General features: G+C 46.0%; 1 protein-coding gene across 1 annotated transcript in view; it reads left to right on the forward strand.

Annotated features, from left to right (window-relative positions):
• The window catches only part of ADCY3 (adenylate cyclase 3), a 142225-nt gene extending 126205 nt beyond the window's left edge, over nt 1-16020 (forward strand). Inside the window, exons 16-20 of the mRNA XM_084829491.1 lie at nt 2831-2977; nt 5498-5617; nt 8115-8241; nt 9286-9410; nt 11735-16020. Coding sequence (XP_084685617.1) covers nt 2831-2977; nt 5498-5617; nt 8115-8241; nt 9286-9410; nt 11735-11917 — 702 coding nt within the window. The 3' untranslated portion in view covers nt 11918-16020. The remainder of the gene's footprint in view (nt 1-2830; nt 2978-5497; nt 5618-8114; nt 8242-9285; nt 9411-11734) is intronic.
• Nucleotides 16021-16025: the final 5 nt, after the last annotated feature.

Genomic DNA, 16025 nt, shown 5'->3' on the forward strand with positions numbered 1-16025 from the left:
ACAGTTGGAAAGCATCAATTCTTCGGCGCTCAGCCTTCCTTATAGTCCAGCTCTCACAGCCATACATTACTACTGGGAAAACCATAGCTTTGATTATGTGGAACTTTGTCGGCAAGGTGATGTCTCTGCTTCTTACTATGCTGTCTAGGTTTGCCATAGCTTTCCTCCCAAGGAGCAAGCGTCTTTTAATTTCATGGCTACAGTCACGGTCTGCAGTGATCTTGGAGCCCAAGAAAGTAAAATCTGTCACTGCTTCCATTTCTTCCCCTTCTATATGCCAGGAAGTGATGGGGCCAGATGCCATGATCTTCAATTTTTTAGTGTTGAGTTTCAAACCAGCTTTTGCACTCTCCACTTTCACCCTCAACAAGAGGCTCTTTACATCCTCTTCGCTTTCTGCCATTAGGGTGGTATCGTCTGCATATCGGAGGTTGTTGATAATTCTCCCGGCAATCTTAATTCCGACCTGTGATTCATCCAACCCGGCGTTTCTCATGATGTATTCTGCATAGAAGTTAAATAAGCAGGGTGACAATATGCAGCATTGTCGTACTCCTTTCCCAATTTTGAACCAATCGGTTGTTCCATGTCTGGTTCTTACTGTTGCTTCTTGACCCTCGTACAGGTTTCTCAGGAGACAAGTAAGGTGGCCTGGTACTCCCATCACTTTCAGAATTTGCCACAGTTTGTTGTGATCCACACAATCAAAGGCTTTAGCGTAGTCGATGAAACAGAAATAGATGTTTTTCTGGAATTCTCTTGCTTTCTCCATGATCCAGTGAATTTTGGCGATTTGATCTCTAGTTCCTCTGCCTCTTCAGAATCCAGCTTGTACTTCCGGTAGTTCTTGGTTCACATATTGCTGAAGCCTAGCTTGTAGGATTTTGAGCATAACCTTGCTGGCGTGTGAAATGAGCGCAACTGTACGGTCATACCTGATTTAGGTCATACCTGTATGGTTTAGTGGTTTTCCCTACGTTCTTCAATTTAAATGATGGTCACCTGAATTTAATTCAGGTGACCATCATATCTACTACTGTGGGCAAGAATCCCTTAGAAGAAATGGAGTAGCACTCATAGCCAACAAAAGGGTGGGAAAAGCAGTACTGGGGTACAATCTTAAAAACGATAGAATGATCTCAGTACGAATCCAAGGCAAACCATTCAACATCACAGTAATTCAAGTCTATGCCCCAACCACTGAGGCCAAAGAAGCTGAGGTTGATCGGTTCTATGAAAACCTACAACACCTTCTAGAAGTAACACCAAAAAAAGATGTCCTCTTCATCACAGGGGATTGGGATGCCAAAGTAGGAAGTCAAGAAATCACCGGTATAACAGGCAGGCATGGCCTTGGTGTACAAAATGAAGCAGGACAAAGGCTAATAGAGTTTGGCCAAGAGAACACGCTGATCATAGCAAACACTCTTTTCCAACAGCACAAGACGCGACTCTACACATGGACATCACCAGATGGTCAATATCGAAATCAGATTGATTATGTCCTTTGCAGCCAAAGATGGAGAAGCTCTATACAGGCAGTAAAAACAAGACCTGACTGTGGCTCAGATCATGAGCTGCTTCTTGCAAAATTTCGGCTTAAATTGAAGAATGTAGGGAAAACCATTAAATCATTCAGGTATGACCTCAATCATATCCCTTATGAATATACAGTGGAGGTGAGGAATAGATTTCAGGGATTAGACCTGATAGACAGAGTGCCTGAGGAACGATGGACGGAGGTCCGTAACATTGTTCAGGAGGCAGCAACAAAATCCATCCCAAAGAAAAATAAATGCAAGAAAGCCAAGTGGCTGTCTGATGAGGCTTTACAAGTAGCTGAGGAAAGAAGGGAAGCGAAAAGTAAGGGAGAAAGGGGAAGATATATCCAACTGAATGCAGAGTTCCAGAGAATAGCAAGGAGAGACAAGAAGGCCTTCTTAAATGAACAATGCAAAGAAATCGAGGAAAACAACAGAATGGGAAAGACTAGAGATCTCAAATATTTTGGCCACCTAATGTGAAGAGAAAACTCACTGGGAAAGACCCTGATGCTGGAAATGATTGAAGGCAAAAGGAGAAGGGGACAGCAGAGGATGAAATGGCTGGATAGCATCACCGATGCAATGAATATGAACTTGAGCACACTCTGGGAGAGAGCAGAGGACAGGAAGGCCTGGCATGCTATGGTCTGTGGGGTCACGAAGAGTCGGACATGACTTAATGACTGAACAACCTCTGGAGAGCACCAGGTCGAGGCAAGCTGCAGGAGACGATTCTAGGCGAGGTGGGCGTCAGTCTGCCCTGGCATGAGGCCGTTTCCTGTGTTCCAGCTCCATCCCCTGCTTGTGGGCTTCCCTCAGGCCAGCCTTTCCTAACCTGGCGCCTTCCAGATGTGCTGGACTACAGTTCCTGCCACCCCAGCTGGGGGAAAGCTGCCGTAGGCATCTAGCTGGCAATGGTTGGAAGCAGCCTGCTCAGTTGGATCAGCCGGTGGCGTCCCTCAGCAGGGCTCTTCTGTTCTTAAGGAAAGGATTGCATATTTCACTCGTGCATCTGAATACCCGCTAAAAATCTAACCTCCAGCGAGCCGACACACAGAAGTCACTAGTGGTCAGATCTATGCCTGCATTTAAGGATGTGGATGTGACCATAACTGAGAATCTTGTGTTAGTGCTGCAAAAGGCAGGTTCTCAGTGGGTGTGTGAGCTGTTGTTCTCATCATCTGCCACCTCCACTAACTGCAACAACTGAGCTGGCATGTCAGAACCAGGGCACTGTCTGCCTTCCTTCATTTCTTCTCCTCTTCTTCCTTGCCCCTAACGTGCAGGAGCTGTACAGTCAGTCCTACGATGAGATAGGTGTCATGTTTGCCTCCCTCCCCAACTTTGCCGACTTCTACACGGAGGAGAGCATCAATAACGGGGGGATTGAGTGCCTGCGCTTCCTCAACGAGATCATCTCGGATTTCGATGCGGTGAGTCACCCCAGGCGAGCAGACAAAGCAGCCGCTTGCTAGTGGGCCCAAAGGCCGGGCCTGGCCGGGCCGACTTCTGGCTTGTGGGTTCCGCTTTGTTTTTTTACTAGAGCCCCAAGATCCACCCACTGGAGCCTGATGCAGAAAACAGGCATTTACAATTCAAGAATTCTGATCCCAAGAATTTGTTTTGACTAGCAGAACTAAACAGAGGACACAGTCGTTCCACACAAAAATCCACTTTTGTTTAGCCTCACCCCCACAAACTGTCTGTGTTTCAGCAGTGTAATTTAGGGGAGGTGAGAGTCATTTTTGTTGCTATCGTTTAAAAAATTGGGAGCCTGATATTCTTGCTGATCTCCTCCAAGTCACCCAGAGATCAAGCAATAGATGCTGGCTGACCATCTATCCACCTGACTGCCTTCTTCTCTGCTACCACAACTATCAGGTGGATCCACAGTTGGCTACAGGATTGGACTCCAAGAGTGTTTATCAATGGGATCTTCTCAAACTGGGGAGAGGTAACGAGTGGGGTACCGCAGGGCTCAGTCCGGGCCCAGTGCTCTTCAACATTTTTATTAATGACTTGGAGGAGGAGGTGCAGGGAATGCTGATCAAATTTGCAGATGACACAAAATTGGGTGGGATAGCTAATACCCTGGAATACAGAAACAGAATGCAAAGTGATCTTGATAGGCTGGAGCGCTGGGCAGAAAACAACAGAATTACATTTAATAGGGATAAATGCCAAGCTCTGCACCTAGGAGAAAGAAAGCAAATGCACAGTTACGAGATGGGCAATACTTGGCTCAACAATACTACAAGTGAGAAAGATCTTGGAATGTGGTAGATCACAAGCTGAATAGAGCCAACAATGTGATGTGGCTGCAAAAAAGGCAAATGCTCTTTTGGGCTGCATTAATAGAAGTATAGCTTCTGAATCACATCAAGCACTAGTTCCCCTCTACTCAGCACTGGTCAGGCCTCATCTGGAGTACTGTGTCCAGTTCTGGGCACTGCACTTTAAGAAGGATGCAGACAAGCTGGAGAGGCTTCAGAGGAGGGCAACAAGGATGATCAGGGGACTGGAAACAAAGCCCTATGAGGAGAGACTGAAAGAACTGGGCTGTTTAGCCTGGAGAAGACTGAGGGGAGATATGATAGCACTCTTCAATTCCTTGAAAGGTTGTCACAGAGAGGAAGGCCAGGATCTCTTCTTGATCATCCCAGAGTGCAGGACACGGAATAATGGGCTCAAGTGACAGGAAGCCAGATTCCGGCTGAACATCAGGAAAAACTTCCTGACTATTAGAGCAATATGACAATGGAACCATTGACCTAGGGAGGAGGTGGGCTCTCCCACACTGGAGGCATTCAAGATGAGGCTGGACAGCCACCTGTCAGGGATGCTTTGACTTGGGTTCCTGCATTGAGCAGGGGGTTGGACTCGATGGTCTTATAGGCCCCCTCCAACCCTACTCTTCTATGATTCTAGGATTCTACCACACCTCCTGTGCTCCACAGGAGACAGGCAGTCGGGGAGCTGGCTGTCAGCAGGGCTGTGATGATGACAAGATTGGCCAAGGCGGCCTTTGGGAAATAAGAAGGGGGCAGGGGTAGTATGAGCCAAGCTGCACCAGAACTGGGCTTCAGAACCTAACTTGCATACCAGCACTGCGCTGGAACACGTTAGGTAAATAAAGAGAGTCCCAGTAGTACAGCTGCATGTCTCGAAATACTAATTGCATGACTTGGAATACTAAGTGCACATCCTATAATAGAATCTTTAGCTTGTTTAATTGGCTTTAGAGCCAATTAAAATGTTCTTGGAATTGCCCATGATACAGTCTTCATGACTTCCACTACAGGAAGAATGGGAGGGATTACTTCTTTGGAAGTGCCTTGCTATCCAATTTGCTCCACATATGGAAAATCAGGGTCAAACCACACTCTGCACAGGAGATCTGTGATTAGCTTCCTGACATTTTCTTTTCCAAACGAAATGCAGCACGTAGCTGAGGGGCTGCGTTTTTTGATCAGAGCGGTGGGCTTACCTGTTCCTCCCCGCCCCTCCCCATATGCAAACGGCAGCTCTGCCAACTGCCCATGTAACATCACATCATGCTTGTTTGTTTATTTGCTGCGTTTATATGCAGCCTTTCTGCCAATGTGCTCAAGGTGGATTACAATCTAAGATATTTCTTAACATATTAAAAATTAAATTAAAAAGGTACAAAATATAAAATAATAAAACAGCAGAATTCCGTCAGGCCGCTGGTTTCTCTTCTTAAGCAGAGGGCCTTTCTTTGTGCCTGGCGGGGTGGGGAGGGTATGTATGCCCACTGCTCTTCCAGGCATGCATGATAGAGGGAGATTGTTGGCTGGCAAGAGCGTGAACTGGCCTTTGGGTGTCAACATTTCTGTCAGTCCCGTGGCATCCCCAACCAACTTCCTCAATGGGTTTGTTTGACCCCTATAATTATGGAGGTGGGGGTCCTTTGGCCCCCCTGCTTCTCACAGCTCCTGGATGATCCCCAGTTCCGGTGCATCACTAAGATCAAAACGATTGGCAGCACCTACATGGCAGCTTCTGGAGTGACCCCTGACGTCAACACCAATGGTTATAACAACACTGTGAAGGTAAGCAGAGGAACACTTCACGTCGTCTTAGGTGTCCAAGAATGCATGCCAGTGCATGTGCCAGTCGGGGCTCTCTGCAGTTCCTTCCTCTGTAGCTCAAGACTGGTTTTCCTCTCACTTCACAGCAAAATTGACGGCTGTGCTGGCTGACGAATCATGTGCCAGTTCAGCACTCTGTTTCACTCATCCCCCCATATTTTAGGTGGGCTGCCTGTGTTCTTTAATTAAGTTTAATTTTAATTTACACTTATTCCATTAAAAAAGGTATCCACTTATTCATTAATTTAAACTATTATAATTCATTAATTTATTCAGTCAACTTCCCCCTTTTCTTTTAAAAGCAGAATCAGCTTAAAACCATTGAACAAATGCTCTGTGGAGGAACCAGGTGGACGGCTCATGGCATCGCCCCTGGCTCGGCGAGTCAGCGGGTGCAAAGCTTGGCTCTGCCGCAAAACACGCAGAACCAGCTCCTTCTGCGTATAAACCGACGTAGAAGTTTTCACCTCCACGTCTGGGCGCACTTGTACAATGGCTCGACTTCTGAAATAATGTACACCCTGGGTTTGCTCAGCTCCACTCTCTTGAATGGCCTGTGCATTTGGTTACAGCACAGCTGTATGCAATAAAATCTACATTTCTGCGTTGCCCACCAGGAGTGTTGTGTTTTTGAAATAAGATATGGCCAGCCCATTCGAATTGATCGCTTCCTAGGAAATGGGCCCAGCTTTGCACAGGTTGGAATAGCCCTAAGTTTGATACACAAAAGGCCTTTGAGCAAACGTACGCAGCTGTCAGAGGTGGATACAGAGGTGTGCCCGCCCTGCCTTAAGTGTAGCCATGCCCACTGGCAACCCTGGGCCCAACCCCTACTCCCCTGAGGGAGGGGTCTGCCAACTCCATTCCCCTCAGGGTGGCCGGCCGGCCCACAGAAGGGGGGAGTGGGTAGCCATAAAACTGACCCTGAGACTGCACCTTGCTGACTTCCAACTGTACTGAGTGCAGTGCAAAGCTGTGTGCTGGTTAGGGAAGTCTGCCACTTTGTGACTGAAGACAGTACTGCAGGCTTCCACACATGGACACATTTAAATTAATTAAAATTATTTGATGTTTTAACAACCAAATAACTCAGAGGTGCACACCAATAGGGCCCCTGTAGTATGTGCACCAGGTTTCAGGCATCCAGGTTTCATGGTCTTGGTGCTATGGCACTGGCAGGCAGACAGACACACATTCTCTTTTATTATTAAACAGACACAAACACTTGACATTTGATGTCGTTTCTATCACAAGCAAAACATGGACACTTTCCCATCGTGATACATCGTGATGGGGTTTCTGGCCTCACTATATGGACGCTTGGGGATTGAAAGGCAGTCTTAGATGGACGGTGGGTGAACACAGACAGCCGTTTACCAAGTGGTCACTTTACTTAGAAGACCCAGCCAACTTTCTGTCTTGTTATGGAGTTCAGTGAGAGATCTGCTAGTCCCTGATTTTTTAAAAAGTGGGTCATTATAGAGGTTACATGCTGTTACAATAAGCAGAACTCATGTGTCCAGTACAAGGGTGCTTCCAGACAAGGCTTTTATCACACCATTGCCCAGGATTTTATGGGGGGGTCCAGATAATGTCGTCTTCCACTCATGACACTCCCATGTTTTGTCACCATTTCCATCTTTTTTCTTACCACAGAAAATCCATTAAGGGAAAGACGGAATAGCTGTACAGTGCCTTTCAATATGAAGTAGTAAGGGTGCCCTCCCATCTTGAAGCACCCTATCGCTGACTGCAACTTAACAAATACTGCAGCATATTAAATCCTTCTGTAGCAACTAGACTGGATTGATTGATTTCATTTCTATACCGCACAAGAGCCAAAGCTCTCTGGGCGGTTCACAAAAATTAAAAACTACACATTAAACAATGTAAAACATGAACGCTTAAAACCACAGTATAAAAGTACAACCAGAATAAAAACTAGCAGCAATGCCGAGATTTAAGATACAGATTTAAAACAGGAGAGCTAAAAGACAAGGATGCTAAAATGCTGGGAAAATGAAAAGGTCTTCACCTCACATTGAAAGGAGCACAGCATAGGTTAAAAAGGGACTGACATGTGTTCCTCTAGGACAAGTGACAGAGCTTTGAAAAAGAGCCATTGACTATTCTGATATAGTTTACAGAAGAAGTCCTGAGTAACTCATTCCATTTGTTCAAAGGTCTAAAAGGAAAGAGGGGTGGGGAAACTCTGCATCCCAGTCTCAGAATTAGGAAGTGGGCTTTAAAACTGTCCATAGAGTTAATGAATTATGGTATTTAATTGCATGTACTTTGGGAGCTCTGGACCATGGACCTGTGCAAAGTAGGTCATACTAGTAAAGGCATGTGTGGATTTACTGCCCAGCATTGGGGAACTGTGAATTGGGCTGGGAGTGGAAATGTCTCCCCTCCTGGGAGTTAAGCTTTTCTGCTTTCTGTCTTTCGCTCTCCGCAGAAGGAAGATCTTTCAGAAAAGGAGCGCTGGCAACACTTGGCGGATCTTGCTGACTTTGCCTTAGCCATGAAAGAGACACTGATGAACATTAACTACCAGTCCTTCAATAACTTCATGCTGCGAATAGGCAAGTGGGCTGCTGTCTCTCTGTGTGCGTTCCAAACACGGACACTGGAACCTGAATCAATCCTGGGCTCAGAGCGCCTCTGAACAGTAATTAGGGAGAGGACATTGGAAGCTTTTGCATGGGGTAGAGATGTATTTTTCTCCCTTTTAAAAGTAGAACTTGGGGTCTCCCAATGACCTTGATTTGGAACCAGAGTCAGGACAAACAAAAGGAGGTCCTTCCAGTGGAGGCTGGTGGCGCCGATGTCAGTGGGGCAGTGAATTTTCTCCGGGTTTCACTCAGAGCCAGCCAGACCCTCAAAGGAGCTATCCAAGGGGTGATTCACCGCTCCACTGACATCGGAGCCACCAGCCTCCACTGGGTCCTTCTTCTCACAATCCATAATAAACTTCTGGAACGTACTGCTGCAAAAACTGGTGAGAACTGTTGGCTTAGATAAGTTTAAAGGAGGACAGGGCCAATGCATGGAGGGGAAGCGGGGGCTGGGGAGCCCAGTCAGCAGCTTCACACGCCAGGCTGCTGGGGAGCAATAGCAGGAGTGGGCTCCGGCCCTCATGGTCTGTGTGGGCTCCTCCGAAGAGTCTGGTTATTTTAATATATATATATATATATATATATATATATATATATATATATATATATATAAAATTTAAAAAAATGTTTATACTGCCCAATAGCCAAAGCTCTCTGGGCAGTTCCCCAAAATTAAAACCAAAAAGCGCGCAGTAAAATAATATAAACTATAAAAACATTAAAACCACAATATCACCAGAATAAAACCTAGCAGCAACACAGAGGTGTAAAATACAGTTCTAAAACAGCAAAGCTAAAAGTCTAGAAGGCTAGAATGCTAAAAATGCCTGGGGGGGGGGGAACTGAGGGAAACAGCCTCCTGGGTTTTGGTCTCATTCCACTGGGATTTTCTGATGCTCTTGGGCTCCTCCTGACCCCCATCTCACCCAGGCCCTGCACACCAGGCCGAAGATTTGGAAAATGTGTTTCCTTGACGCGGGTGTATTTTCTGTCTTCTCGTGGTGCTGGCAGGCATGAACAAAGGAGCCGTGCTGGCAGGCGTCATTGGTGCCCGCAAACCTCACTATGACATCTGGGGGAACACGGTGAACGTGGCTAGCCGGATGGAGTCGACAGGCGTCATGGGGAATATACAGGTGGGGGAAGGAAGGCTTGTGAAGGGGGTGGGAGGGAACAAAAACGCCTCCCAGGATCGTAAATGCAGTTGAGGCAGGGGATTTAAGGACCTGGCCCCAGCCCCGGCCCCCAACAGCAGAAGAGCTTAGCAACTGGGCTGCAGGAGGAAAGCAGGGAGTCAAGGGTGCACAGCGGAGGCGCATGGGAAGTAGCCCTCTCTTGCCGACCAGGATGCTCCGACACACATGCGGCGCGTGTCACCTGCAGAGGGCCCCCCATTCACTTCAGCGCAGGTGGCAACAGCAAGCCTGCGCACTCTTGCAAAGGAGCAAGTGTGGCACTTCTGTCTCTCTTAAAATGGACTAGGAGGAGCAGAGCACATACAGGCTCCTGGAGGGGGATGAGGATGTGGAAATCAAGTTCCCTTGGTTTCTGTGGAACGTGCTTCAAGGCAAGGGTGCTTAGAGTGGAAGCCTGCTGGTCTAGTTTGAACATGGCTGCGCTAGAAGGGCAACCCAAATGACCAAGACACTGGCAGAACAGGAAGGACGACGAGATAGAAGCGGATACAAGTATGTGTGGTGTAGAGGAAGCAGTTGGGGAGAAGCTTTTCTCCCTTTCATAATACGAGATCCTGTGGTCATCCAATGAACCTGAATGGTGGGAGAATCAGGACAGAGAAAAGGAATGATTTCTTCACAGAGGGCAGAATTAAAACTATGGAACTCACTTCCACAAGATGTAGTGATGCTTGCCAATATCAACAGTTTTAAAAGGGAAATTCATGGGGATAAGGCTATCATGGCTACTAGTCATGGTGGCTAGATACCAACTTCAGTATCCGAAGTCATATGCGTCTGAACACCAGTTGCTGGGGAACATGGGCGGGAGGGTGCTGTTGCCCCCATGTCCTGCTTATGGGCTTCCCCTAGGCAAGGGGCTGGCCACTGTGTGAACAGAATGCTGGACTAGACAGGTTTACAATCTGATCTCACCTTATGTTGACTACCGCAATTTCAGTCTTTTAGGGAGGGATGTACGGATTTTGTTAAATCCTTTCCATCTATTTTGCAGATTGTCAGGTGTCTTTCGTTCTGTCCACTCGTTGACGGAATCAGATTTTTTTTAGGGATCTACGAGAATGTCATTCCACCTGCACAAGCATGCATTAGCGCAAGTGAAAATTTGCACAAACCTACCCTCCCCCCAACACACACACATAAAAAAACCCTGGTGTGCCAAGTCCATGGAATCCACGTGACTGGGAAAAAGCTGGTCCACTTCAGCAGCCACAAGTTAGATTAATAGAAATACAAACTCATTTGACTGAGATATGGATTTCTCCAGCATTCCTGCTTTCAGGGTACACTTTTTGCATTGGCCTCTGCTGTATACACATAAGCCTCACAGAGGGTTCTGGGGCATCTTCTAGGAATCACACTCAGCCAGACCTTTTGCTCTGCTTGAAGTCAGAGTGTACCCTGAGGCATACCCACACACCCACTGATGCATAGTGCCATGGTCCCCCAATAACCATGATGGCTGGGATGATGGGAGTTCAGTTCCAACGCATATAGAGGGTACCAGGCAGGGGAAGGATCAGCTGCAGTGGCTGAGCTAGCTGTATTTCAGGTGTCACCCATGCCTGTTCATCTCTTTGAAGAACTGGTAATAAAATTCCAAGAAAGCTCTGCACTGTCCAGAACGCAAGGTTGAAAACAATACTGCATCAGCATACCAATCCTTGCACTTTGCACAAACAATTCCTACCAGTCCCCAGTTTCAAAAGATTACCAAAGGCTGTGTCTGCATACTTTGCCCGACTCCCCCACCTGAATTTTACAAGGGGTTCAGGCATCATTATCTTCCTTGTGTAGCCCTCCCATATTTTCCCACTGCTTCCATCTTTTTTCTTACAAGACAATTCCATCACGGAAGAGAAGACAATAGCTGCACAATGCCATTTCCTTGGTAGTGCTAGGAGCCCCTTCTCTGGAAGCACCTCGAGTCCCAAATGATCTTCTTGTGGTCTAATCTTGCATTCACTGGGCTGTGAGACCAAGTCCCATGCCATTGTGATCTGAGTAGAACTGCACTTCTGCATGAATTTTTTCCCCTTCTGTTGGGTGCATGATCTAAGCACAAACAATCCACCTCCCCAGTTCTGTTATAGGATGCAGCATAATCTTTGTAAGGCCAATTTCTGTTTTGATCAGATAATTAGTGAAGCGGTGGGTGGGCTGTTGAACCAACACAGAACAGTCTAAAGGGAGCCATCCAAGACTGGTTGGTAAGCCCTGGCCACACCAGATCGGTGCATTCATGTCTGCTCTCACCTCTGCAGGTGGTGGAGGAGACCCACTTTATCCTGAAGGAGTACGGCTTCCGCTTTGTGCGCCGAGGACACATCTTTGTCAAGGGCAAAGGTGATCTGTTGACGTACTTCATGAAAGGGCGTGAGAAGCAAGGTTCCTTCATCAATGGCTCCTGCGTGACTCTGCCTCATCAGGTGGTTGACAGCTCTTGAAGCTTCTCAAGCTCTGCATGCAGGTCACTGAGAACAGCAGGTGCCCCCGTGATGCCCCAAGTCACTTTTCAGCACCTGATGCTCCGCATGGGAGATTGATACATACACCTCTAACACCATTAGATTTACAGGAAACCAAACCTTTCGCCCCTCCCTTTCTTCTGGAAGGCTTATTATTTGGAAAGGCTCCCTGTGCCATCAGTGTTTGCATTTGCTTCTTGATGTAGTTGGGAGTGTTGGTGGGAGGAATTCCTGTCTGTTGCCCATGTATGTGACCCCTTGCACATTTGGGACTGGAATTGGGAGCAGGGAGTAGAATTATAACTGCAGCGTGGCTTGGGTAGATCGCCTTGGCTGCATGAGTCCAAGTGAGCGGTGGGCACTGTGGTTTTGCTAACATAAATACAAACTCAGGATGGGTACTAATAGCAAGCAGATGAGCTGGGCAATGTTGGCCCAGTTCTTAGTTCAAATGGAGCTCACCTTTGCCACAAAACCACTGTAGGTAAGTAGAAGAAAAAGAAAAAACAGCAAGTGCAATCTATTTCTTTTGACTATAAAAGATGTCCTATTTCAGATATATATATATATATATAAATATATATAAAAGATACAGATTAACTTTATATTTTTAATTGTGTCTTAATTCTGAAAGTGAGGTGCCTCTTTCAGGCTGCACCTTGCATCTTTTGCTCCCCTCCCCTCTGCTGCTGCTTTAAAAGGAAGAGATTTATACAGCCTGGTTCAAGACTGTTTTTATTAAAAGCTTTCATCTGATTGTTTTGTTGAAATAAAAAAGTATAACTGTTTCTCTAGTTTCTCAAATAGAATCAGTTTGATTTTAATGTTATGCTGTGTCTTATTTTTGTTTGGGGAGTAGTGGGGATTCAGTCACTTCAGTGGTGGGCTGAAAAGGTGCCATTACAGGCCAAGCAATACACAGCTGTGGAATTTAGATTGATGGCTGCACTGGCTTCAGAGTGGCAGATGTTTGGAATGCCAACTTTCATTGACAGAAGAGCAGGTTTCTGGATCTCACAGAGGCAAAGTGAAGCTTAAGAGTGGCAGTATGCCATTAAAAACAGTTTAAGAATAGATCAAGCGTGGGTAAACAGATCATAGCCTGCGGGTGGGCCACTGGTCAGTTTCTGGTAGGCCACCTAGCTTAGCACCTGCTGACTGGTGAGATCCTTGCAGAAAAAAATACCAGACTAAGTAGACTTTACTCTGATCCAGGAAGGTAATTGTGTTCTTAAGCAAGAGGGCAGATAGAGGATCGCTTAACACAGGTGACTTGCGCTGTAACTGCTAAGAAACTGGTAAGAAATCCTGAGTATGTACTCTGGCTGTGCCGATTTAACACACATCAGGGATTCATTTGTTTGTAAAGTTGTGTATTCCAGAGTGAAGTTGGATTATTCTGTCACACATGGTTAAAAACTCTATATAGAACATACAGAGGAACACTTTTACCACAATTCACTGCCGTTTATTCTACACTTGATTTGTAAAAATGAGCCGTCAGGGCCATGCCTGCCTAAAGCCAAACCCACCTTGTCCTAGGGCTATGGGAGGCTTAGCTGTGGTAAAGCTAAACTCCACCCACACTCTGAAACCCAGTAAAATTAAATGAGACACTTTTAGCTTTCACAACCTGCTAGATGTGATTTAGGTATTTAAATGGGAAACACTGTAGCAGGTTTAAGGAGGCCATGACATGGAAATACAAGGCCACCCAGGCTTGTAAGCCTGGGAGTATCCCCAACACTACATCTGGGACCATCCCTGTCAGGTCAGTAAACAACACTGTGATGGAGCTTCAACGAAGTCCTTGTTCTGTCCCAGTTGTCCAACGCCAGTTTTACCCACACCCACACATACCGAGTCCAGTATTGGGGGAAAAGGCAGGATAGTAATAATAAAATAATAATAATATAGCTTGGGCCAGGCACATGGTAAGCGGGATTTCTCCTGAACAAAGCACCCACTTGCTTTGCACTTGGAAGCAATCGGATCAGGTCCATCTGCTGCATCCAACCAGGTCTTCGAAGTGCAAACCAGGGTCAGCATCCTCATCTCTGATCAAACCAGGAATGACAGACGGTTCATTTGGAACTAACCGGTGGTTTGTGAACTGCCCAGAGAGCTTCAGCTACTGGGCAGTATAGAAAAAAATAAAAAATAAAAGCAAGTGATGGATCTATGGAAGGCAACTATGCTCCACAGATTAAAAGGGTGAGCCCCCTTAATTTACTCCCCCCGCCGCACTTGCCACCACTGCGAGGCCCACCAGCACTAACTAAAACACATCCAAGGCCAGATTAAAACTCCAGCAGCAGCAATTAGCAGCAGGCTATTTAATAAGTAGCAGTTTAAAACAATTGTTAACAGTAATAAGTTAATTTTATTTGGTGACCTTATTTATTTAGTGACTTTATTGACGCTGGTAAATGAAATGAAGCTGTAGGATAGTTAACCCTGGGATTAAACAAGAACATGAGAGAGCAGAAGTAAAAAATGAAATGCTTAACTGGAAGGACTGATATTTGCTTGCCCGAATAGAACAATAAACCAGTAACATCCTGCTCTCATCAGCAGGAACATTATCAAAATATATAGAAAGCACGTAAAAGGTAAAGTCATAAGGCAAACCTCCCAGTAACAGAGTAATTAAATCAGCTATCATCCCACTCAGGAAGTACGAAAGGGCTATATGACCAAGCTCAAACTCAAGGGAACAAACCAGTATTCAAATAAATAGCCTGCCAGATTTATTTATTACGTTTCTATGTTGCCCAATAGACAAAAGCTCTCTAGGAGGGTCAGCGGCATCTAAAGGATGTCCCAGAGGGAATATTCTCTTGGTACAGTCCTGATTCTATCTGCCTTTCCCATATGTGCATGTCATCGGAGCAACCTGGGCTGCTTGCAGACATTTCCTGGTCAGGGCCTGGGATATTCATCAAGGATAACAACTGCTGCCACGCACAGGGCCTGGATAGAGGCAAGTCTCACGGAACGTAGATTGCAGATTGGTGGGATGTCAGGTAGCAGTCTCCCATCCTTGCTCTCCAGCTCTAACATTTACTGCCAAAAATGAATCCTCTGTCATGTGCTTGTCCCAACAGTCCTAGGTGTAACCTGAAACTCGCATGACTCCTCACAGAGCCCAATCCATTTAAGTCTGTGACTTCCTCAGTTCCATGTTAAGACTGACCATGCAGACTTCACATCAGGTTTTCTCCCCCGCCCCCTGCTTTTTGTAACATTTTGCTTGATGACGATCTCAAAGGCTTGTCCACCATTTTGTGCATATTTGGTTAGTCCTAATAAAAATACTGCCTGTCTGTGGATTTTGGAATTTTTCTTATGGACCAACATGGCTTACTTGGTTTTTACATCCATGCATTACTGCTTAGTAGCTGACCACCTAGAGGTTGCATGCTTCTACTTAGGAACTACTGGTATAAATCTTATTAGCTTAAATAGTTAATATGTATTTTTTTCTTAGTAGCAACTCTACTCAGGGAGGGGCCCTAGCTTTGCAGCAGAGCACCTATTTTGAAGGCAAAAGGCCTCAGGCATCTCCATTTGAAAAGATCACAGGCAGAAGAATTGGGAAAGACCCCTGCCCAGGCCCTGCTTACCAGTCAGAGTAAACAACATTGGGATAAATGGAACAATGGTTTGGTTCATACATTCAACAAGGCAGCTTCACAGATTTGTAACGACCGATGGTTTCTCACTTGTAGATTTTTGGAACAAGCTTAATTTTAAGAAGGCATGCTGTTCCAACGTACTAATTTGTTCTAATCAAAATTAGGTTAAAATGTTCAACCATCCAAAAACAAGCAACATCCTCAATGGTACCAAAGCTGTTGTTACCCTGCAGCCACAGAAGCAAGGGCAATCTGGCCTCACTCAGTGGCCTAAAAAAGATGGGCTGTTGGAAGCTCATGCTCCCTCTCCCCCGGCAAGAGGAAGAGCATTTGGGAAGGGGCCCGCATCTCTCTTTTTCAATGTAAAAAGTTGAATAATTCATTTAAGCTGCCGACAGCCCTTGGGATGGAGCAGGACTCTTGAATGTTTTCCAGCATGGAATTTGTGT

Source organism: Heloderma suspectum, chromosome 1 (genome assembly GCF_057233095.1).
Source record: "Heloderma suspectum isolate Gila_16-S chromosome 1, 16-S_ref, whole genome shotgun sequence".
Lineage (NCBI taxonomy): Eukaryota > Metazoa > Chordata > Lepidosauria > Squamata > Helodermatidae > Heloderma > Heloderma suspectum.